Source organism: Tachypleus tridentatus, chromosome 1 (assembly GCF_004210375.1).
Source record: "Tachypleus tridentatus isolate NWPU-2018 chromosome 1, ASM421037v1, whole genome shotgun sequence".
Lineage (NCBI taxonomy): Eukaryota > Metazoa > Arthropoda > Merostomata > Xiphosura > Limulidae > Tachypleus > Tachypleus tridentatus.
This window is the reverse complement of record NC_134825.1, coordinates 48,621,251-48,647,654: the sequence shown is the minus strand read 5'-3', so window position 1 is coordinate 48,647,654 and position 26,404 is coordinate 48,621,251. Positions and strand designations below refer to the sequence as shown.

At 29.6% G+C, this 26,404-nt stretch overlaps 2 protein-coding genes and 1 long non-coding RNA gene across 6 annotated transcripts in view; 1 reads left to right on the top strand and 2 right to left on the bottom strand.

Annotated features, from left to right (window-relative positions):
* Positions 1-7,076, bottom strand: part of LOC143249565 (GMP reductase 2-like) — a 31,270-nt gene extending 24,194 nt beyond the window's left edge. Inside the window, exons 1-3 of one of the 3 annotated variants that reach the window (XM_076500717.1) lie at positions 6,323-7,076; positions 5,733-5,832; positions 5,000-5,119 (exon numbers count right to left, since the gene is read on the bottom strand). In XM_076500717.1, coding sequence (XP_076356832.1) covers positions 5,000-5,044 — 45 coding nt within the window. In that variant the 5' untranslated portion in view covers positions 5,045-5,119; positions 5,733-5,832; positions 6,323-7,076. Of the gene's footprint in view, positions 1-4,999; positions 5,120-5,455; positions 5,669-5,732; positions 5,833-6,322 lie in introns of those variants that run through there. The other 2 variants (XM_076500059.1, XM_076501493.1) reach the window with 2 other exon arrangements.
* A 522-nt stretch (positions 7,077-7,598) lies between these two features.
* On the top strand, positions 7,599-25,258 carry Dysb (dystrobrevin binding protein dysbindin). 2 transcript variants are annotated; one of them, XM_076497202.1, is made up of 9 exons: positions 7,599-7,762; positions 15,071-15,109; positions 16,428-16,487; positions 17,539-17,599; positions 19,128-19,260; positions 20,385-20,540; positions 22,793-22,933; positions 23,810-23,935; positions 24,285-25,258. In XM_076497202.1, the coding sequence occupies exons 1-9, from the start codon at positions 7,704-7,706 to the stop codon at positions 24,440-24,442; spliced, it is 933 nt and encodes a 310-aa protein (XP_076353317.1). In that variant the 5' UTR covers positions 7,599-7,703; the 3' UTR covers positions 24,443-25,258. The 2 variants fall into 2 exon arrangements, with proteins under 2 accessions (XP_076353317.1, XP_076354163.1); XM_076498048.1 differs by lacking the exon at positions 16,428-16,487 and having other exon boundaries at positions 7,601-7,762.
* The window catches only part of LOC143249259 (uncharacterized), a 53,495-nt gene continuing 50,138 nt past the window's right edge, over positions 23,048-26,404 (bottom strand). Inside the window, exon 2 of the long non-coding RNA XR_013027769.1 lies at positions 23,048-24,380. This is a non-coding gene — a long non-coding RNA (uncharacterized LOC143249259). The remainder of the gene's footprint in view (positions 24,381-26,404) is intronic.

Here is a 26,404-nt window from a genome sequence, read left to right as displayed (position 1 = left end):
GTTGCATTTCATGTGTCTTTGTTAGATTTGTGTGTATTGGTTTAAATTTGTTAGTGTCTGATAGGATGTTCTTCATTTTCTGGATGTATTAATTCATGTTCATTATGACTATAGCATTTCCTTTATCTGCTTTTGGAATTTATGTTTTTGTCTTGTTTTAGGTTTTTAATGGAATTAATGTCTCTTTTTGCAAGATTATTTTTTAGCTTTCTGTTTTGTGAAATTATGTTGATGGTTTTGTGAGAAAATTCTTTGAAAAAATCATTTAAAATGTTGTTTTTAGGTGTTTCTGAAAAATATAAATTTTTAATTTTTAACACCAATACAACAAAGTCAATGTTTGAAGTTCTCAAATTGTATGCTTTTTACTCATTAAAATGTCCAAGTGAATTTTAATTTCACAGCATAAATCTACTGTACTGAGTTGCATGGTATTTCACATAGTGTTGATAGAATACTGAAATATTATAACAACTCAATATCTAGAGATAATGGACAAATTCTAACTACATTTTTGAAAGTGCAACATCAAATTACCTTAAATCACTTGTATTTTCTACAGGAGCAAATTTTTTTTGTTATCTACTGTTATTTAAATTTGCTAATAACATTAAGGTTTAGGGAGTTACTGGCTGTGAGAAGGATACCATTACTTTACAGATAGATTTTGATTATTTGGTGAGTTAGTTAAATAAATGACAGATGACTTTTAATTGTAATGAATGCAAGATAATGAATGTGGGGTATCACAATTTCAGTTACAAATATCAATTTGGTGGGAATAACCTTAACAATGCTAAGAAGAAAAAAAAAAAAGGTGCTGGTGTTCTGTTTGATATGTTTCTTAATCTTTCAAAGCAGTATACCATTTTTAGTGGCAGGACAAATGGGTTCAAAATTTTATTTATTTCATTTAAAAATGAATGTCTAAATAAGTTATAATATTACATGAGCCATTGGTTAGGCCACATTTGGAGTAATGTATTCAGTAATGGGCTTCTTACCTTAAAAAGGATATTGAATTGTTGGAAAAGGTTCAGAGGAGGGCAACTGGGATGATATTTAATATCTAAAGATTGTCATACAAAGACAGGCTAAGATCTCTGAAATTGTTTTATTTTGAACAAAGAAGAGTTAGAGGGGATCTGATTGAGGTATTTAAGATTTTTAAGAAAACTGGTAGCATTGATACGTCACCTTTTTTGTATTTTACAGAAAATATATTAAGAATAGGAGACACAAATATAAATTTTTGCTAAGACAGCTTTATGTTTATGTTTTTGGAATTAGTTGCTTTTAGATGTGAGAGATGCAGTTAATTTAAAAGAGTTTAAGAGGTAACTAGATAAACATTTGAATGGAAAGTGCTAGCTTCAAGTATTTTAGTGCTTAATTTAATAGGATAGCCTAGCTGGATCAGATGGTTCCATGCTATCTTTTAATGTTATTATCATTAGCCAAATTTAAACCCTTGTCAATAGAATCAGCTCTTACTAGTCTTAACTCATCAGCAAATCTAATAATGGTACTGTTCAATATATTAACTAAATTGTTGGCATAAATGAAAAATAATAAAGGCCCTAAAACCAAACTACAAAAATCTGTACCAGCTTAATTATCATATTCTTCAAAATGCCCATTACTATAATTTATTTAGATTTCTACGTCTAAGTCAATTTTCTATCAAGTTTTAAACTTTTTAACAACTTGTTTTTAATCAAAGGTCCACCACACTATCAGTGAAATAGTACTCATAAAAAATAGTACAAACCTAATACAATCTTTAAAAAATCTATTAAGTTAAAAATTCAAGACATTTACAGTTACGACAGAAAGTATTCATACTCCTGCGTCCTGAGTAGTTTTTTTGCTAATAACTTAAAAATTATCATGATTAGGCTAATAGACGTACAATATATTATAAATATTATACTAACACTTATCTACATAAATTTTTATGTAAATTAAATGATAAATAAACTGTTTATAAACAAATAACCAAAAATAGGAGGAGCAGAAAGTGTCCTACAGTTCAGAACGTGTGAGAAAAATGATATTCCCGTAAAAATTTTGTTTAGTTTGGCAAATAAACTACATTATATCATTCCAGAACTAGACACTGGATTCATAACTATTAAAATTTAGCCAGCAAAAAATGTACTTTTGGCAGTTTAGCGCAGTCTCCATCATTATCTGCTTGGTCATCATGGCGAACAAGAAACAACTGTCCAGTGATTTAAAATACTGAATTATTGTAAAATGCAAGTCTCATGTGTCTCTTTCCAGTATTGCTACACAATTTAATGTGCCAAAATCTACTGTTCAAAGCATAATTGCCAAGTTTAAGCTCACAGGATCAACTGCTAACCTCCCTCGTTCCGGATGCCCCACCATAATTCCAAAGAGAACCAAGAGGAAGGTTCTCAGAGAAGTTAGTAGGAACCCTCGTTTAACACGTGATAACATACAGAAACTGGTAATGAAAACTGGGGTTGAAGTAAGCACCTCTACAATTACGAACACGTTATGCTCTTCTGGGTTCAAAGCATGCCGTCCTCGTAGAACTCCACATTTAGAAGCACGATTGAGGTATGCAAGAAAGCATGTAGATAAACCCTTTACCTATTGGTCAGACGAGACTAAAAATCGAGCTTTTCGGCCACAATGATGTTCACAATATTTTCCATAAGAAGGGGGAATGAAATCTTTCAAAGAACATCATCTATACAGTTAAACATGGAGGTGGCTCAATCATGTTATGGGGTTCCTTCAGCTCTTCTGGTGTAGGCAGCCTGCACCTCATCAATGGAATCATGAAAAAAAAAGAGTATGTTGATATATTAGGCACTTATATCAAGAATGATGCTTGGAACTTGTGGCTTGGATGTCATTGGATCTTCCAACATGACAATGACCTTAAGCACACGTTGAAATATATGCAATCGTGGTTGCAGAGGAACTACATAAGCATTCTGGAGTGGCCATCGCAGTCACCCGATCTTAACCCAATTGAAAAAGTTTGTCATGAGTTGAAGACCAGGGTTCATCAGCGTCATCTGAAAAACCTGCAAGAGTTGGAGGCCTTCTGTAAAGAAGAATGGAAGATAATACCAGTTGAGTGCTGTCAAACAATCATGGAGGGCTATGAGGAGAGACTGCGCCAAGTGATTCACCTGAAAGGCTACACAACTGACCATTAAAGTAGACACATTAATACTTTCTGCCCCTCCTATGTTTGGTTATTTGTTTATAAACAGTTTATTTGTCATTCAATTTACATAAAAATTTATATAGATGTGTGTTAATATATAGTATTTATAATATACTATTCTTTCATTATCGTAGTCGTGACACTTTTTAAGTTATGAGGAAAAAACTACTCACGATGCAGGGGTATGAACACTTCCTGTCATAACTGTATAAGATCATGTTAAAAATAATAAACTTCCAAATATTGTTCTATATTATCCAAGACAACTGATTGCAATACCTAGTAAGTAACATAAAAAAATTAACAAGGCTATGTTTTACAAACTTTAATCACTTCTTTTATGGAAAAAAATAAAAAAGGGACAAGATTTAGATAATTCAATCACCAGGAACTTCCACAGTAAAAAGAAAATTTGGAAAAATAACAACATTATTTCTTTACTAATTTTGTCCAACCTTTTAAGGTTTCAATGTTTAAAGTTTGTCAATCTTTCTAAAACATTTTTTCATACCTTTCTAATTAATTTCTGATCATTGAATCCAATAAGTTTCTAATATAGCATGCAAAACAAGTAATGAAAGACTAATTTCTCAGACTTTTGTTCAACTGCTTCAAGAAAAACAATTGCAATATTCCAAACATCAGAAGCTTTCTAAGTGCCTCGCAACTTTCAATGATAATAGCTACATCTCCAAGCATCATTTTAGTTGCTTCCTTCAAAGTTTTGGAATAAATCTTTTAAGGACTAGAAGCTTGACTCTTGATGTTTATAATGCTATTTGTTTTTTTTAGAATAATTCTTCAGTAAAACAGATATTAAGAATAATTTTCTAAACTATAAGCAAATTGATGAAGTACTTTCCTTTAGTTAGTATAAACATTAACAAGTTTTTGTTCTGAATTTAAGTCATACTGCTTTCCCCTGTAACAAGTTTTATTTGAATCTTCTAAATATCCAATCCTATAATTACTTTTCTTCAAGTTCATGTAATTAATAAATCCCCAAAATTAGATGTTATGGTCCCTTGGCTTTAATAATACATTTCTTAGTCTTTTTGTTTCTTTTGCTGTATATTAGGATCTTTGGTTTTACAAATAATTTTTATATTTGTTAACTTGTCTTTTTTCATTTACTTATAATTATTCTATTCTCATATTTATAAACATGACTTTTTTTTAATAACTTTTTTCCAACTAGATCAATTTGCATGATTGTTTCAAGCTTCATTAACAAATTAATCTTCATTATTTCCTGTGACCTCTTTAAATTCATGATACATCATTGACCTTACATATCAACAAGTATTTTTAAAATCAAAATTGATTATTTTAATGTATAATTGTATCCAGGTTTCTTAATTTGCTGAAACTAGCAATCTTACCCATACACATAAAACACAAAATTTTATTTTCAAACTTTATAATCTACCAAAACATTCCTTATTAAGAGATGAAATAAAAAAATCTCTTATGAATTGTTCTTTACAATTTGCAGTTTGTGAATGTGTATGTGAACCTTATCAATTTTACATGGGTTGTTAAATTTACTGTACAGTAATGAATACCATGAACAACTTAGTATATAAAACTTTGTAGAAATATTGATAAATAATTTATAAAAACCAAAATTAAATCTTTTTTTTTACTTCCTAGCTATTTAATACTCACTTTGAAAACTAAAAAATTTATATATGAATGCTAGTTTCTGGAACACGCTTATTAACATAATTCTAGAGACAGAGTTAAATATAAATAAAAAGGTTGCAATAGTCATCAAAACACTTTTACCTTTGCCAAAACTTTTGCCATTTCAAATGTGCCCACTGTATCCATATTAGCTGCTATTATAGGTATTCCGTTATACTGCTGTCCAGAATTACGAAACTTGTAATTACGCTCCAGGTCAACCTATTTGAAATTAAACAGATTATATAATAATAATAATAAAAATTAACAAGATGCATTTATACATGTAGCTTACTACCAAATGTTTGATACATGTTTTGAATATTCAATGTACAAATTTGATATACTTACATATAAATATTTTGATCAGGAATCTACAAATATTTTTATATTCTTATCAAAATAACTAGATATTCTAAAATACATACAACAGCATCAAATAACGTGCCAGTTTTCTCTGAACTAGAAAATATGATGTGACAGAAAACCATTCAATTTTTGAGGTCACTACAATGATTTAACACATTAAACTAGAAGGACACTCAGTAAAACATGTACCTTCACTATAAATAGTATTTGGCCTTTAAAAATTACATATCTCTAGCATTATCAACAGAAAAGAAATATTTTTGGCAGGACAATGAGGAATAATATTCAGCATGTGGCACAAGTTTCATCCAATCACTTTTGACCAGGTTATAGAGCAAAAATAATGTGAAAAATCAGCCCCATGTTAACACATAGGGATGTTTGGGGCTTTTGTGACCTTGCTATGACCTTAACCATCCACAACTAATTATTTCTGAGTTGGGCTATAGTCCAAGAATATACCAACTTGTTTCCTAATCCATTAGCTGTTTTTGAGAAACCTTGCTGCCAAGAACACACATACACACACAGGGGTGAAACCATAACTTCCATCCACTTTTGTTGACCTAGGTAAAAACGATTTTTTAATATTTAATCTAACATGAAGTTAACTATAGTTCTTCACATCTACCTATCAACATAATCACTAAGCAAATATTTCCACAAGTTTATAACTGTAACATATATATCTTAGAACAAGTCTGGGCACTACCAAATTTAGCGCTAACCAGGGTCATTATATTGCATAAATCTACTAATTACTCTAACCTAGCATAAATCATGAATAATCACTAAAATTAGTAAAACTGAAATATATTCTGTCAATGGTTATTTTAGTAATAGGTCATATTTTCAATACATATGTACACACATTCTTGCAAACGAATCACAATTCAACAAACAAAATTCTGTTACTATTATTTTATTGCGAGGAATGAGTTTTACTACATATACAGAACTTTGTGAAAATAACTAGAAGTTTGGCTTAAGACTAATTGTATTTGCTCAACATTTTAATTTTACTACATTTTTATTGAAAAAAAAACATTTACTTACATCACCTCTACTTTTAAGAGTACTTCTTTTTGGTCGTAAAAGAACATCTTTAAAATCCAGTTTTATATCGTTATCAATGTGCGGCATTTTATAGTTTTAGATAGACAGCAAGTCACACAATGTTTACAATTTTACGAAAATTATTAAATTTCTTTCTCCCTGCCGGTTTCGGAAAAAATCCGAAACTTTTTGCACAAACTTAATCCCGGGAACTGCAGTGCCGCTTTACTTGATAACTCAAACGGTCAAAAATATTTATTATATTAATTTCAGACCAGTTTCTAAATATTACGAAGAACAGAAGGTGCATTGTTACCAATTTAGTAATATAAGACACACAAAACAAACAAACTTGAAAGATATGCTGCAAAAGGTTTCACACCTCAACTTTTACCGTCGTTGATTTAACTTCACGTTATTACTCTACTAAAATAAATACTTAAAGCACTCGACTCGTAATCCAAGGGTCGCGGTTCGAATCCCGGTCACACCAAACATGCCCGTTATTTCAGCCGTGGGGACGTTATAATGTACGGTCAATCCCACTATTCGTTGGTAAAAGAGTAGCCCAAGAGTTGGCGGTGGGTGGTGATTACCAGCCGTCATCAAGAATAAATCAACGTGGCTCTGTACAACTCTTTCAGATACCAAAGTATATTATCAAGCCATGTGAAAAATACTTTAGGTCATATACAGCCACCACCCGCGACCCTAAGACTACGAGTTAAGTGCCTTATCCACCTGGCCATGCCGAGCCTTGCGTAGAAATGAAATAAATCTTTAAATGTTACACGACACATTACATCACATTATATTGTATAAACTAAACTATTTTTTTATTCTTTATTAAATTCCTGGAACGCGAATAAAATCTGAGAAATGGGGCTATCAATGCACCTATAAATCCATAAACACTCTCTTCAATTAAGTCTATAAAATGAAAAGTCAATAAATTTCTATTGGGCGATACTATCTTTTATCTACATACTTTATTGAAGATAATTTATACTAACTGATTTTTTTTTTTGCAAAACTACATGGTGACTATTTGTGCAATGTCCACCGTAAGACTGACCCCAGGATTTTAGCTCCTTATTATTATTTTTGTTTAAACTAGAACGTTTACTGCCTAACTTTTAATCGAATAACTTGTATATAGATACAGCGTATTTGATAGTAAATTAATGTTAAATAACGTTGTTAGTTTTGTAGCATAGCACGTTGTATTGAAAGTTAAATTTAATTTCCTAATATGTGAGTTATTTGGTTATCCAGTAGATGGCAATACTATCTTTGGGTGAGCGTGTAAACTGACGACAAGGTTTTGTAGGGATATTATATCATAGTGTAATAAAAATCAAACACCAAAAAATAAAATAAAATGATGTTCGAAAATTTGAAGGACAAGATTATTAATGTTCAACATGATCTGACCTCAAGGTAAAATACAAAAATGTTCAAGCATAAATTATTGTTTCTGTAATAGTGTCATTTGTAGTTTTGCTACTAATACTATTATCATTAGAGAATTTAATACTTAGTACTGCTACTATTACTGGTATTAAGTACTTACAAAAGTATTGTAATTCAGTTTTTAACACAAAAATTACAAGTACTATATTGTATCACACAAACTGTACATTGTAGTGTAGTACTTCTATTAATATTTGTTACAATATATGCCATGAGATGAGATGATTGATTAGTTTGATAACTTAGTGGTAACCTTGATGGGCTGAATAGCTTTTTGGTATTTAATAATTATGTTGACTATTTAGCTTTTGTCATAGTGACAATAATATAACAAAGATGCAAAGTACAGTATTTATTTTACTATAATTTTCAGTATAACTGTTCTATTAAAACTATAGGATGCAATGAGGTCAATCTGTATAAAATATAAAGTTGGATAGTGAAGACACAAAAAAGTATCATTTCTTTACATTATTTTAATTTTGTTTTTACTTGATATACACAATTTAGTGATTTTGCTATATGTGTGTACTGTAAATGATCCAACCATTTTTAAAGTACCCAAATGTTTTTATTGTATTCTGTACACTATACAATTCAAATATTTATGCGTCTTCATAAACATACAAGAGCAATTGGAAATTAAAATTTTTAAAAAAAGCACAATATTTTCGCCTTTAAATAGAAAATATCAAAATGTTAAAAACAGCAGCTATTTAATAGTTGTTAACTACATACAAAGTGACATTTCAGGGCTTTAAGAATAGAAAATTTTAAATGCTCTTTTGTAATTTCTATCATAAGGTCACATTGAACAAAGTTTTTAGCAAAGTGCAAGGATTACATGTAAATAAGCAACTTGTGGAGTAGCCTCTCAGCTAACATTTAAACTGGCTAAATTTGTGAGATGTAATTAAGAGTAAAGAAAGAGATACCTGCAATGACTGTGACTCCATTTAAGATTTTTGGAAATTATTTATTTGGAAGATCACTTAAGTTATTAGGGAGACTGTTTAAATTAAGGTTAGACAGAAACAAGAACAAACTGTTGATTTTGTGATGGATTTTATTAAATGTAACTTCTAAGAAAAATAGATTAATTATACTGATAGAGAAGCAAAAAAGTTTACTTTCATATTTATTTGTATATTAATATACCAAAAAAATTATAAAATTATTGTGTAGGTTATTGTTTAGATTAAATCTGGAGTATTGTGTTTAATCTTGGGTTTCTAATCTCAGAAAGAGTATTGAATTTTTGGAAAGGTTCAGAGAGGGATAACTACTACTACTAGAATGAAACATGGAATGGAAATATTACCATATGAGGATAGGTTAATTTAAGATATCTGAACGTGTTTTCTCCTGGAAAAAAAAGTTAGGAGGGATGTGAGTGAGGTGTTCAAGGTTATTAAGGAAATCGATAGTGTTGATGTGCCATCTTTTTTCATATCTGATCGTAAGAATGGTAAGACTGTGAGACACAAATTTTGACAGGGAAGAAAGTATCTTCAGCAAAGATTGCTTTACTTTACTTATAGGGTGTTTGGACTCTGGAATGGGTTGCTTTTGGATGTGGTGGATGCAACTAATTTAAAGGGTTTAAATGAAACCTTCATAAATATTTGATTTAGAATGGCTGGTTTTTAGGTCTGTTTTTTTCTTTTGGTTTAATTTAATCAATAAGGTGACTTAGATGAAACAAGAGCTCTCCTCTGACCTATTAATGCTATTATATGTTGCATATAATAATGTTTGTAGCAAGTCATTGGTATAATAGGGCTTAGTAATTGGTGGAATGTGATAATTGATTTATTGTTGGTCTCAATTGATTATTCTCATATAATACTTTTATAGTTGGAATAATTGAAGATAGTTATAATTGGAAATATTAATTTTGATTATTGATTATTTCCATGAGTTGTGACACTAATTAAGAAGAATCTAGAATTAAGACAAAATATTGAGAAATCATAATGGAAATATTATGATTACTTAAATAATTCAAATAATTAGAAATGCTTATTTTGAATAGAATTAGTAGAAAAGTACAAAATGTGAAGAAAGTATATTGTGAAGAAAACGAGTGTTACCAAATCAGTATTTTTTTTTTCTGATTCAGGAAAAATAACTAATGGTGTCTCAAACGTTTTTTTAGTAACTATGCTATTTATGAATACCAATGCTTGTGAAAACTTCTTTGACTAATATTATTTTTCAAATTTCATAATTATACATAAATGCTGAAGAAATTGACTTTAATGGTAATGTTTATTCATTCAAGAAGACATTTACAGTTTAAACGACTGAATAAAAATGTGAGAAATGTTTTTAAATACTGAAAAATGTTATTTTCTTGGGGTAAAGAAATTTGGAAAGATAAAAACTTTGGTGTTGTGAGAAAAGTAAATGATACAGGTATAATAAAGGAAATAAAATTTCTCTGCCATACTGAAAAAAAACAACAAAGCATACAATTTTTGATTATATAAATTTTAAATTTAAGACAGAGAATTGTTGTAACATTGTTTAAGACTAGAAAAGCCAAATTTGAATGTTGTGTATACTTTGGTCATTATATTAGCAGAATAATTTCATCATGGAAAGAACACAGGTTACTACACTATACTTGATTTAATCTTCTAAGAATTGGAATATGAGATGGAATTTGTTGATTTAATGAACCTTCAAATAACTAAGTTTATTTTCATTGATCATATTTGTTATTAAATTATTGTTTTATTTCAGAAGAATCTCATTAGTCATCTGCCAGTTGTAAAAATATTTGGCAGAAAAGCTGTTGTATAATTACTTTATGTATATTGCAATTTAAAGAAACCAATTCTGAACATACTAATTCATGATTGTTAAGACAAGTACTATCAGGTATTTGTTTTTTTGTTATTAATATCGACCAACTGATCTGTATTTATGACCCTCTGTATTTTGTCCAATTTGTTCTAAAGGTTTGACAATAAAGAAAAGCAGAAAGTAATATACTTAAATTGTGTTGAATATATAGTTTAACAAACAGGTAATCACTTTCATCACTTTTAACTCATATTCTTGAATTTTAAAGCCAAAATGCACTGAAACAATGACTACAATAATTGAACAAGTATTACCTTTGTGGAGCTGAATGAAATGATAATCTTGAAAGGTTGAATGCTTAAGTATGTATAAGAGTATATATGTCCAGAATAGTGAAGAAGGTTGTTTAGATTGAGTATTGTATATTATGCTAATTATGCAGTTGATACTGATTATGCAACTTCGATTACAATATGTAACAAAATTTTTACTTTTTCTTGTTCCTGGGCAGAAAGTGTTATTTCCCAATTGCTTATGCCTAAAGTAAATGGAAAAGACCTATTTTTCTCTTCAAACTTTGCTTTTGTGACCTGGGTGATGAAATTTTCAAACTTACCCATTTTCCAGAACATTCCAGATAGATTCAGTGCTGAGTAGCTCATAGAAATTTTCTCAAACTTACAAGAATTTTCAAGAACTTTCTAGGATGTTGTAAAACTTGCAAGAATTTTCTAGAACTTTCCATAGTAATATATATAAGGGATCACCATTCACCACTTCAATTTAGTTCTAGCTGCCTAAGTGAACACATAGATCTATGTGATTTTATCAGAGATGGCATCAAGAAGCTGCAAGCATTTTCCAGATGCAGTCTGCTATGTATGTGGCCAATTTATCAAAGCAAGAGCAAAAAAGTACTCTGTGACAGCATCTGCTAAAATGTGTGAAGCCTACAAGGCATATTTCGGCATGCCTGTCACGGATCAAGACAAACCTCAGGCACCTTATTTTACATGTGAGCACTGCAAAAAAACTCTAGAAGGTAAGATGGACAATTTGTGCTTGCTTGAATAGTAAGATTTAATATTAAACAAATTTTAGACCTTTTAAAATTTAAATATATTTTTTTTAATTTCCAATAGTATAGAAAAAATATCACATATGAACATCTTACACATTAGTTGTGGATGAAATAAATTTATTCTTCATAATAACAATTCTATTTTGCTCTTTTGCAGGAAGGTACAGAGGGGAAAAGAGAGCCATGAAGTTTGCTATTCCAAGAATTTGTCATGAACCCATTGACCACTTAAGCAATTGCTACTTCTGCATGGTGGACCCTTCCAAATGTTGGACTGGCAAGAATACATCTGCTATCATGTATCTGGACCTTTCATCATCCATCACACTAGTTCCACACTGTCCTGAGCTCCCTGTACCCACTCTGCCAGAGTGAAAGCAGCTATCCTCAGAAGAGAGCAGCAAGTCAGAAGAGGAGGTAGACGTTGAAGATCCAGATTACAAGTTCAAAGGTGCAGCTGGTGAGAGAAACCCATACTACCTCAACCAAAGAGACCTCAATGACTTAATCAGAGATCTTGGTCTAACAAAGTTAAATGCTGAGCTTTTGACATCTAGGTTCAAGGAGTAGGATTTGTTAGATGAAAATGTGCAAATCGCAAGTCAGAGGAAGCATCACTGACATTTTTCAAGCTTCTTCACTTGTCAAGATGGGCTCTACTTCTGCCCCAATGTATCTGGTTTATATGAGGCAATTGGAATTGCCTGTAACTTGAACAAATGGCATCTCTTCATTGATAGCTCATCCAGAAGCCTCAAAGCTCTGCTGCTCCATAATGGGAATAGGTATCTGTCTCTTCCCCTGGCTCATTCAGTGTACCTCAAAGAGGAATACAACAGCATCAAGACCTTACTAGAAGCCTTGAAGTATGATGAGTATGGCTGGGAGGTTATCAGACACTTCAGAATGGTGGCATTCCTGATGGGTCTCCAAGGAGGCTTTACCAAGTTTCCCTGTTATCTTTGCCTTTGGGACATTAGAGACACCACAACGGACTGAGTTCTCTCTGGGAGGCATAATGTCAAGTGTGAGCCACTAGTGGACCTCCAGAAGGCGTTGTTCCCACAATTGTGCATAAAATTGGGTCTTATGAAACAATTTGTCACAGTTCTTGATAAGGAGTCTGCAGCCTTCATGTACCTTTGAGACTTCTTCCCTAAGCTGTCTGAGGCAAAGGTCAAAGCTGGTGTCTTGTTGGACCAGGCCCTCCGCTAGTACAGCGGTATGTCTTTGGATTTACAACACACAATCAGGGGTTTGATTCCCCTCGGTGGGCTCAGCAGATAGCCCCATGTGGCTTTGCTATAAGAAAACACACACACACTCGTTGGACCACAAATAAAGAAGATCCTGGAGTGCACAGAATTCCCCAAGAAGCTCAGTCGGAAGGGAAAAAAGCTTGAGGCAGTTTTGTCACAGTGGTTTGGGGCTTCCTGGGCAATCACAAGGCCAAATATTATGTGGAACTGGTTGAGGCTGTGGTGAAGAACTACAGCAAAATGGGCTTCAGGTTATCCCTGAAAGTCCATATTCTTGATGCTCATCTTGATAAATTCAAGAAGAACATGGGAGCATACTCAGAGGAGCAAGGTGAGCTCTTCCACCAAGATATACTGGACTTTGAATGCCACTACCAAGGATCGTATAATGAAAACATGATGGGAGACTACATTTAGGGGCTGATACATGAAATTGATTTACATTACAGTTGGAAGTCTTGAAAAACTACTCACTTCTAAACATATTTGTTCATTTTTGTATAACTTTAATATAAATACATGTAAATCTTGATTCATAGGTTTTATTCAGACTGCGTAAATGAAAATGTGCAAAGTTGCCCGTTTTTACATAGAAAATAGGTTAATTTCTAAATTTCATTATCCAGGTCACAAAAGCAAAGTTTGAAGGGAATAATGGCCATTTTCTGTGCTTTCACAACATAAGCAATTAAGAAATAACACATACTATCCAGGAACAAAATTTGTGTTACATAGTGTTATTTATATTTAAGCAATGACCATATTGTGAAATAATAAAATTGTGGAACATAATAACATTATAACTTTGAAAAGTGGAATTACTAGTTCTGCTAGATTATGTTGGGGTAGGATATAGAGAGTTATGCATTATCTGCAGTTATATTAATTTATGAGATCAGTTTTAGCAATATCTGTATTGACGATTCTTTGAAAAGTAGCAAAATTGTCAGTGTTATAAATTTTCATTAAAATCAGTTGTTAATTACTGAAAAATGTAAAAAAACATGCATGAGTGATCTTGCTAAAGGGATTTATATCCCACAGTGACTATATTTAATACATGATCTGTGATTACTCAACAACTACACTGTAGTAAACAAATGACCCAGCATAACTTGTGTGGAAGTAGATTAAAATGACAAAGTGAAATCATTAGGTTTGCATTAGGTAATGTAAGGCAACTTATATAAGAGTGTATATGATGAAACATCAGAAGTAACTGTTTTCACTTTTTATGTTATACAAATACTTCAGATGCTTATTTTTTGTATATCTAGCAGTGGGATCATACTCTGTTTCTTAATAAATTTTATGATTATAACATTACAAATCCTTTTTAAGCCAAACAAGAGGGAATCATCAATAGCTGCAGCACTTGAAATTCTTTTAAGCAGGATCATAAGAAATTAATCTGAGATGTTTTTTTTTTTTTTTTGCTGTTAATTAGCTATATATTTGTGCACCAACACTACCAAGTGTAGAGTATACATATACCTGATTTTATTTTATTACTCATCTTGACCTTCACCAGTCTACCCTCAAATTGAAATTATTTTAGGTAGTACCAAAATAAGTTAAACCAAGAGCCCTTGGATGTAGTGAAATCAATTGAAAGGGTTTGATCTCCTAATTTCAAAGCTGTAATTACATCTCAAATCAGTCAAGAGATGACACCTTTGAGCTCAAAGTTTTTAAGATGTTAAAAAACAAACTTTGAACCATTCTGTCAGCCACAATGACATGGCTCAAAATTAAAAAAATGGAACAAAAATTAAACCACTAATAAACAAAACCAAAGACATACATTAGCTAAACCTTTTTTGAGATATTGGGAACAAATATAAGAAAATTCCTTTTCCCTATGCAGAAAAAAAAAAGAAAGTTAGTGTTTTTTTAATTTGTTTGGTCTTGACATGCCAACTTTCTGGTTTAATTTTTTAATACTATTTCAACCCACTGGTAAGTCTTTCTTCATTTTTCTTTCTTTAGTTTAGGTGCACTTGATGTGTCTGATTTTTTTAAGCTTTACTTCTTTTCTTCATAAAATCATCTTCATTGATAATTGTTTAAATGACTGAATGTATAAATGTTATTAAACTAAATTAAGTCATTTATTTTTTACAGCTTAAGGAACCTAACTGTAGGAGATCCTAAGAATTTCAAGTAAGTAAAAAGATATATCTGTAGATGCTTAATATAGGAAACTTACTTTGACAAAACTGCTTTTGAACAGATTGTAATACATTTTTATGATAAAATGAAGTAAAATCATTTTGTCAGTGAATATATGTTAAAATATAAAGCATTATTTTTTATTTGTATAAGTAATTTAAATTCTAATTGTTTGAATTTATTATGTTCTTATAAACTTTTATAAGCCCTTGTTAAGAAAATTACATGTAAAATCACTTTTTTTTTCTGTTGTACGATAGGATTATAATATTTGTATTTTAAGGTTTGTGTGGAAATTTGTATATTGGTATTAATGTGCATTGGTTAAGTTATATTAAACATCTATGACACTTATTTCATAATTGTTGACTTAATATTACCTGTTGTTAGCAAAATAACATTAATTTTTTATTATTCAAAACATCTTTTGGGTAATCAAGTTTAGTTGGGCACTTTTTTAACAAACACTTAATTTTCTGAATTTGCTTTTTTACTGAAAAGGTTATTAGGTTTTTCTCTATAATAGTGAACAAAACCTGTAACAAAAGCCTCGTAAATTGTTCACTATTAGGAAAACTTAAGAAAGCTATCGTGGTCTTAATAATATTGTGATTTCATGTGCTGTTGAATTTGGAATATTTGTCATTTTTCAATGAAATTTGCTAGAAACTTGATATTTTTCTAACCAAGAACCTATAAAGATGTACATTTTTATATTACAACCTATGTTTTTAGTCATAGAAATATATTCTAAGACCTGTTGATTCTCTTCAGCTGAATAACTGTTAATGTATAATATTTTACATTTTAGTATCATTTTCAAATGACATTAATAATCACTGAATTGTTGAAAAATACATAATACAGTGATATCTTGCATGATAAAATCTTATAATTTGGTTATACTGATAGTTATTAAGCAATGATGACATTGTACAGTACATTAAACACTTTTAATGATTATGATATTTTTTAAACTATGTTTATAACTCTATTATAACATGTTGTACATAACAATTATTCAGTGATTGGTAAAGCTTTCTAGGTCAGAAAGTCTGGGACTGTGTTATGTGGCATTTCAACCACACCTTTTCATTTTTTACTTTGATCCAGCTGGTTTAATTTGGAACAAAAAGAGAGTATTTGAAATTCTATAAATGTGTTCATATTGTTGAAAAGCATGTGTTGCTTCATGTACAGACATGTAATGTGATTTCTTGTCTTGCTGTGAATACTTTATCAGTAGTTAATAATTTATTGTTTTAATAATGGCTTAGCTGAAATTCTCACATATGTTTATTACTTTAAGAACTTATGTTCGTGGTAAAAAAGGAGTCAGTCTGAATTCTGGAGCTGATTTGCTTCACTAGTAAGTATTCAAAAACATGTTTTTCTGTACATGTTATCTTGTCTAAATTGAACACAATTAACAGTTTTATAGAATTTTGTTAAAGAAATTCTGAATAATAAGTGCTAATTTAATATTCCTACAGATTAATATTTTTAACTTGTTTCACAGTATATTTACTATTACATTAAAATACTTTAATATATTTATTCACACAGGACATTCATATATATTTATATGTGACATAATCTAATTCTAGCCAGTTTAATTTCTACTTCATTAATTTATATGTTACATTTTAGTACTGATTCAGTGTAAGTGTTTAGTAAAATGGAGAATTTTGTTTTGTCAAATGTACAAAAACAATTCCTACAAAAATATAAGAATTGTTAAGATTAGGAGATCCTCATGAACTGAGTGTAGAAAAGCTTATTCACAGAGATATAATAATATTAAAAGTGGTTTCATATAATTAAGAAATTACATTCTTAATTAATGTAATTAATTGTCTTGCAGGAATTTATAGAGCAACAATGTAATTCTGTATACCTATGTATTATATATTATAATTCCTAGAAATTAGTAGAAAAGCACTGATTTTGAACATATTGGAACACTAGATGCCAGTAAGACAGTTGTGCAAAAGTGTACATTACAAGACCAGTTGTCCCAGGCTTTTAATTTCTTTTTGTATGAGAAAATGTACCCACTTATTTTTAACACAAGTTTTATTTCCTTCCCTTCATTTTTCTAACACATTTTTACTAAGTTAGACATTTGTGTTCTTTCTTTCAACCATTTATCTAGATGATTTGACTTTTTTGGAGTTTTTAAAACTGATAAATTATTGCTCTAAGATACAGAAATGTATGAAACTTTTATTTTTTTTAAGTTTTAATTACCAAAGTTTGTTATTTGAATCTTGATAAAATTTGCCAGCATTTAATTTGTAATGCTACTTAATTGAAATTTTCTTAGATAAAAACAAATGTGATATTTTGTTTTAAAGAATACATAATTGTACACTTTATGGAACCATGAATGAAGCTTGTTGTGACATTTGGTTTTACAGTTACAAAACCCAGTGGGAGGAACTACACAGGATCAGTGAAGAAAATGCTCAGTCTGCTGAGGTATGAACTTTTATTATTCACCATTTAACATAAAATAACCATTAAATAATTTAAATGATAATTCCCCAACTCAGGTGATGAATCATAGAAGTGACTACAGTTTTTTGACTTTTCAATCTAGTGTTTTAAGAAAATTCTATGGTTTAGTTTCTTCCCTTCAGCTTGGTTAAGAATTGAAGTTTATTACCTTATAAATATTGTAGAGATGTATAATCTAAGGATTGTAAATGGGTTTGAAACTGTATAAAATAATAATACAGACTAGTAAATATCAGTCTACATGTGTGATAAATATCAACAGAAAGCAAGAATCTGTTTTATATTAGGACAAGTTTTACACAAAACATACTGTTAACATCAGTGATGACAAAACCATCTTTTAAAATATTTTTATATTATTGTTTTACAAACATTTAAGAAGATATTCAGAAAATCAGTACAAGTGAATTGATTTAAAAGTTATAATTTAAAGGTAATGAAGTCTTAATTGTTTAAAACTTGAAATGAAATCTCAAGTAGGGGATAACTATTTTCTGAAATCTGCTATTACACATTTTTGTAATTGTGACATTCTGAATGGTTAGTGATTGTCTGGTGTTATGACTTTTTAGATAAGGAAGAGAAATTTGAATATGTGGCAGATAGAAATATAGAGTGCTCCTATTCCCTGTTGTGAATATACTTCTGCTAGTCTCTGTTAGGGATGGAGCAAATAGAAGATAGAAGTTTTGATTGGATAAGAGTTATCTGCTTCCTAATATCTAGTTGGATCAAATAGTAGGTGTGGCAATACATATATAAATGAGCCCCATTTATGAACTATCACTTGATTATAGTATAGGTTTAATCTGTTTGTTTTATTATTTGCACTTAAAAATTTAATAAGGATTCACAGTTCTGCATTAGTGAGCTGTAATTGTCCTTTCAGTAAATATAGGAAGCAATGGTGTGAGACACTATTTAACACTCATATTTCCCTGCTGAAACTGTTGGTTGGACTATTCTTGCCATTGCTGACCACATATGGCAGATAGTGGCAATACATTATGTAGGCATGATATTTATTTACACTATCTAACAGTTACGTGTATTGTTAATATTATGACAACTGGAGCTTCCATTCTTTAATACTGTGGAAAATACAACTATGTTTAGAAGCTAGTAGAAGGCAACAGTAGATTAGGTACTACATTATCTATCATGTGTGATGTTTGTGCAGGTCATGTCATATTATGTATGTGTAATATTGTGAGATAATTCATTGGTGGAAGCTCTATCTGATTATCCAGTTCATTGCAAAATCAATATCCAGCTGAATTGTATTTCATCACAAAACTAATCTCCATGTGGATCAGGTTTCAACAAATAGTATACTATGGAATTGGAACAGACATTTTTCCATCTCTGGTATTCAGTGAAGATGATAGGAATGAATAATCCTTTCTTCTAATTTTATTGATTTCAGCTGTTTATGTTTTAATTGAGTTACTGTATTAAAAGCTAGAACAAATACTTTGTTTTTTTACAGGATGTGGCTTGTCTTATAAGTGATTTGAACAAGTTTTGTAGACAAGAACAAGATTTGATGAAACAATTCAATTACCAACTCAGCCTTGCTCCTGGTCTTCACAGTAGTGTTATGAATCTAATGGGGAGAATAGGTATCTGTTTCTGTTTGTGGAAATACTTTTCTGTAATCTGTGATAGACTGACAGTAGTCATGTTTACTTGTATAAACCTGTAAACCTTTTATCAAGTGCTTATATTAACCATTTATGTGAAGACAGTGAAACGTGTATACACAAGTGAAGAATAGTAATTTATGCATGCACTTTGAAATAATTCATGTAGTATGATTATTACTGTTTATATTTTAAACTTTTCAGGTAAGATAAAATATATAACTTTATACGTACCTAAAAATAAGGCTACAGTGGGCTATTAATTAAGTGAATGTGTCAAAATTCAACAGAACATACAGAGCTGTGGTATTTTATTCAGTTTACATTCTTCTCTAGCCATACAGTTTGTCAGCAAAAACATGTGCTTTCTTACAGTTTTTTTAAAAAGTAAAGACCATTTCTGTCAATGTTATTACAGTAATTACTCACCCAATCAGTTCAAAGGTTTTAATTGGTAAATTCTATTTATGCACTTGTTAACATCAGAATGACCTTTTTCAGGTGTTTGAATTTTTCATCCATACTTTTGCATTAATTAAGAGAGAGCTCAGAACTCAGTTAATAAACAACTTGTAAACAGAATTTTAGAAATTTAACAGCAAACATTTTCAAAACTGAAACTCATGGTCTCAAATTAAGATGTATTGGATTAATATTAGACAAATTGCTTACAAAATGTCTTTGTAAACATTTTAAATATTTTCATCTTTAAGAACATAATTTTTAATCAAGTGAATGACTGTACCATGGAAAGAGCTGTTTTGAACTGATTGTGAGAAAAAAATTGGTTTAGCTAAGTACAACCCCAACAGATGAACTTTTGTTTCCAAATTATATTTTTAACAGTTACCTTTAGAATTTTAATTAAAAAATTACCTAGATTATAGCTTTTTTTCCTCTCTAATTGGCTTGTACAGTGGTTTAATTATATGTTTTCTAGTTTGTTGATACATATACTATCGATACATATACATACAAAATGCTGAGTATTTTGTAAAAGTGAATTACTAGCACTCGTAATTATTTATTAAAAATAAGTTACAAGAATTTGTTTGTTGTTAAGTAAGTACGTATTAAGGATTATTATATTAATTTTATGGTAGGTGAGTTACAAGGATTATTTGAAGAAGTGGAATCCTCACTGTTGAATCTAGAGAATGTTTTAGAAACACAAACTCTCCAGGAGAAACAGCTTGACCACCGATTTCAGTTGGCTTTGTATAAAGAAAAGAAGTTGGCAGCATTTGAAGAACTTAAAGGTTAAATTAAGTGGAACATAGTATTAGATAAAGAATTATAATATTTTCTTTCATTTTAAGATACAATATTCTTAGTTAGATTTCAAGTATTTTTTCTTTAAATGCTTTTCTATGATTTTTTTTATATACATTTGCCTTCACTTAAATAGTCCAAGAAATGGGGATGTGGGAATTTCCTTTTGAAAATCATGTGAAACAGGCTAGCCGTGACAAACTCAATCCAAACAATGTTGATTTTAGTGAAGATTCTATACAGGTTTTTAATTACATTTAGTTATTTTTGTTTAAAACTGGTTCCCTTCTATATGTTTTATATTAGTATTTAGTTGGTTGATTTTATTAATTTTGTGTTTTTTTTACTGAAGAAGTCATCCAATCATTCCTTTTTTTTAATGGTGTTTTTGTTTATTTGATGTATTTATGAGATAATATCTGATTACCTTATTCAAAGAGAAGGCTATAGATAATATGTAAATTATCCAGTGGTCTCAGTTCTCAAAGTTCAGTGTAGGCTAGTTATATTCTTGTGAGTTATTAAATCTTACATTTATTATATTTTAGTGTAGTGTAAGATTTTAATGTTAAATAATATATTTCAGATTGAAGCATTTTAGTTTTAAGAAACTTGTATCAAATAAGTGAAAGAGTGAAAAAACATTTTATCTAACACAAAAATTTGATTTGAGAGTAGAAAATGTTGTGAATCATTACAGTAAGACTGTTAGTTAACTCACTCTCTGGACGGTGAACACCTTTTAGATGTCACGTGTATACCTGCATATTGAATTTCAAAATTTTAAGTAAAATTATTACTTCTAACATTATTTCAACAATTCTTTACTCAGAAACAAGTTACAGTTGACATACCTTTGTAAGAATTGCTTATTTAGTTAAAAGATTATAGTAGGTTATGGCAGAATAATTTAATGACTCAAGTGTGACTCATATCCTAATGTATAGAATGTTAGTATTAAGTTTATTGTATTCAAACAATGCACATAAATAAAATATGTTATGGAAAAGTATACATGTTAGATACAAACTGGTTTTGACCAAGGATATTATTTCATAGCCTGATCTGATTTTATTTTTAAAGATCAGGTCTTAGGCAATGAAAAATCTGAGTTTATGCAGTCTTTCTTTTATGATATATATCTAGAAATAGTGACTTCTGCAGTCAAAGTTTAAATGCAGTCAAGTTGAACATGATTGAATGTGTGTGTATAAATATATGGATCTTTTTTATCAATATCAAAAAATGTATATTCTAAGAAGAAACAAAATATTTTAATGTTTTTTAAAAATACTCTTCAAAATTTTGAAAATTTTGTAATATAAAAAATTAGAAAAAAACTGAATGAAATAATATTCATTTTTTAAGTCAAAACTAGATATTTAGTAAGATAATTATATAAGTTTCATGGAATTTGGCAAAGTGTTTTTACTGTGAGAAGGAGAAAATCCAGGAATATCACTGATATCCTAACTGATCTGGAAAGGGTGAGCAGTCAGAAATGTGTACTTTAATTTTGTGTCTTTTATACATTTTTGATCTTAAGTAATGATGAGGTTGTTTTTTTTCTCATCAAAATATATTTCTCTCCTAACCAGAACCTTTCTCTCTGGTTGATCAGTGGTTGAAGAATGGATTCTGGTTAAGCTGGGATAAATGTCATTTTCATGCTGAAATCTATATTGACTAGTTAAGATTAAGGTTGAACTTTGAAATATTAGCATTGTCATTATGATTTTTATTTGTATCCTTCATCCTGAAGGACTTCATAGGATTTTCAGTATACATTTTTTTGGGTTTTTTTTGTATTCTACTTTGAATGTGATGAGTTCAAAACTTTCTGTGGTATCCCTTTGTAAAATTAAAACTTTGTTATTTTAATTCACAAAAAAATGAAATATTAATTGTCAGTGAAGTTTTTTTAATTTTGCTTGTATAATGACAGAAATAATAATAATAATGATTAAAATACAAGACCAACAAATAGTCTTAAAATGCTGTCTGCTATTTCAAATTGTAATGTTGAAATAAACGGTTCTTTTAATTACAAAAGCTATTAGTTATTCCATTTTTTCAATAAAGAAATTATTACATTACTAACAGTTTTAGGTTATATTTTATGAACTAATAGTACCTATAACTCTGAAGTTGTTATAGTTTTGAATTTTAGAGGTATCTTTATCATAGTAAATATATATATGAGTTAATATAACTTTAGTAACTGTTAACTATTTACCAGTTAAACTTGCTCAGGAGCATTCCAAGAAGGTTCAAGAATTTGAGATGAGACAGCAGAAAGTTTTGAAAGAAAGACAAGAAGCCTTCCGAGAAGCTTTTGAAGAAGAAATGCAACACTACAAGATCCATGGTCATGTTGAAAGTATGTTGTTATCTTTTTTAAATAACTTCTGTAAAATTAGAACCCAAACTATTATAATAAAGTATTTGTTCTTGAGGAATTTTACAATGAAGATATGACATAATACAGTACTGAAGGACATTTTTATTTTATTTTCAAGAACAAGTTAGTACTAGTTTCTTTTAAAAAAAAACATTCCATACTGATTTATAATTACTTTTGATACTGGTAAGTCTATACCAGTCTTATTTGTTTACCGTTTTCAACAAACACACACTCATACCAGTTACATATTAAATTTGATCTTTGTTGTACCATAATAATAGCCTAAAAGCCAAATATCTACCATACTCACTTTATACATTTATAATTATTATCTTAAAATATTTATTAAATAATGTTTCAATTAGATTTTAGTTATAGAAGTATCAGTATTAGCTTATAGTATAAATATATGTACAAAATATTTCTAAAATATCCTGGGCTGTTGATACAACCTTAACCTGAAACCAAGAGAACTAGTATTTGGTAAGAACCATGGTTTTATTGCAGTAACTTGGATAGGAGGTTAGTTATCTCTAATTATCCTACTCGTTAACCAAAAAAAGCATCAATATGGATAATTGCATGATCTGTTTCTATATTATTTGTAATTAATCTATTACTTGGTACAAGAAAAAACTAAAAGTACTAATATTTACAATACTACAATAAAATTAAGTTGATGTAAATACAAAATAATCCACTCAGGATGTTGTTATTTGGAATGTAAGAGTGTGATTGAATGTTTTGTGACCAAGTTTTTTAGCTTAATGATGAGACACTTATATTCAATAGTTTATAGTGTATATCAAGAAACATTTTATATTTCAGCTGTTTTTCTTTCATTTTCTAAAGGATTATCAAACACTGGTAATGTCGGACATTCTCTAGGGCTGGAGGATGTGGAGTTGGAAAATAATGATGTGGATCAGTCAGCGCTTGATGCTTTCCTTGCTGAAGAACTTTCCACAGGAAATAAAGGTGCATAAGTTTACTTTTTATATGAAATACCCATTACTGATTTGTTAAATTTCAGTGAAGAAAGAAAAACGTTACTTCTTTTTGTCATATGTCAGATGAAATATTAACTTAGTTTTTGACACAATTTGACTATGTCGTTCTTCTAATAAAAAATATGTACTGGGTCAGCTTTTTATTCTACAATGATTATCTTTTACTAACATAAATCTTGCATCTTAGAAACAGTTTGTAGGTTTTTTTGTATGTCAGTGTTTGTTTGGTTTAAAATTACAGTATTTAAGTATTTTCATAATGGTGTTAATGACAGTTTGTTTTCATGAATTTTTCTATTATTTGGATGTGCATATAGATGAACAAGAGAAAGAGATAAATGAACTGGACACTGACAAAGATGGGCCGGACATTGACAGAGATGAGCTTGACGCTGACAGAAACAATCTGGAAACTGTCAAAGAAAATTTAGATGAAAGAAACAAGAGTCATGATAAACAATCTGTAACAAGCTGAAAACTTTATAGATTTAAAATTGCATAGTTTTGTAAAACCTATATACAGCAATGCATACAGATCCTGTTTTAATCTTATTAAATGATCAGTTTGGTTGGATTAACTGTGCTTGGTTTAATTTTGTAGCGTTAAGTAATTGTTACTTTATTTCTGTAGTTTATATAAAGAAAATATGTTTCAAATTTAAATGATATTTGAAAAAATGTTTATTTAATATTCATTATTATTTTTAAATTTGATCTACTTTTTTAAATAAATAATGTTAATATGTATGCTTTACAGCTGTTGAATTACAGATACTTAAGGCAGATGAAAAGATTACAAACCTGTAGACAAAAATATCTTTAATGCAATTTTTGTTATTGCAAATATTTAAGAAATGAAATTTTTTTTGTACATATATATACCATGTAAATATTAATACTCTATCATAGTTTTTCTCAAATGTAACATTTAAAACTGTAATTTATATGTTTCTTTCTAAATTACATTCCAAGTTTGTGGTACACTTTTTGCTTTACAACATGCATCTGTTTTTAACTGATCACCATTAAAACGATGCACAAGTAAGACTAATATAATGAAGCCTTAACATGATTATGTTCTTTTCACATAAGCTATGGTTTGGAAGATGTTTCTTGTTGATTTATGTGTTTGTTATAATTCTGTTAACATACAAAATTCTTAAAATTAACTTCTGATAAGGCAATGTGGGCAAAACTGTAGAGATGTATCAAACATGACTTATTATGCTATAATCATTTGATAGTATAATCATTTGATATTAGGTCCAATAAAAACCAGTAATAAAGTGTAGTGGATGTGTACCTTTATTTTGTACTGCTGTTTCACTCTAGCAGTGATTGAATTACAAGTGTACATGCTGTGAATGTCTGTTCTGGGTATTCTCTATTGTTCTTACTCCCACAGACAGATCTGCAATACCAGACATTACTCTGAACCAAACATAAATATAAAGGGCATTTTCTGCTATAGAAAACCAGCAAGATGGGTAACCATTGTTTCTCTTTCTGTTATATTCACAGGTTGTTTTGTAGTTGAAATAAAACCAATTATTCATTGCAAAAGTAATATAATGACATTCTTATATATAATCTGTTAAACACTATTAAATGTAGGTTGAGTGGGTTTGATTCACTGATACATGTTTGTATAATGATAAATTTATTTTTAATATCTAAACCAAAATACTCTTGTTTCTGTTGAGTTAACTGCCGTGAATGATCAGTAATATGCCAACATCATGTAATACTTCTGTAGTTTCAACATGGTTAAATTCAAACAATAAATTTTCACAACTACTCCAATATCAAAATACAGACACTTCAGTAATCATTAAAAACAAGAAGAAAAATATTTAAAATATCAATAAACAGAGGAAAGTGTTTATTAAACAAACTAAAACAATATTGTACTTAGTTCTAATTTGAGTTTGATAAGTCATGTAAACACTTCAGTAAAATATAAACTTAGATCAAAAGAACTAAATTATATTGTTTTTTTTTCTTCATAGAACAATTTGATGCATGAGATAGTATTAAAATGTTAATAATATGGATTTGATCTGTGAGTACATCTGTCTTAGAGTTGCACAATAGTAAAAAGTGTAGAAAGAACTTTAATTTGGGGACACTTTTTTCTTTTAAAATAAACAATAAAAAACATTGAAATAAAGATCTTTCTAATAGAGTTGCATGTTCCATTATGTCTGTAAGCTAGTGGAAAAAGATGTAATTCTGACACTCGAAGCTGCTACTGCCAAAGTGAATATTAGCAGATGTATAACATTCACCAGGTGCTCATTGATTATGACATATATGATATCTCTGGTTTCCAACTATATAAGACTTAAAAATCAATGAAAACTAAACAAAATGTGCAAGCCACATACAGGTAAAAGCTTGTTGGTTGTTTGAGTGTGTTTTAGCATTTCTAAAGTTA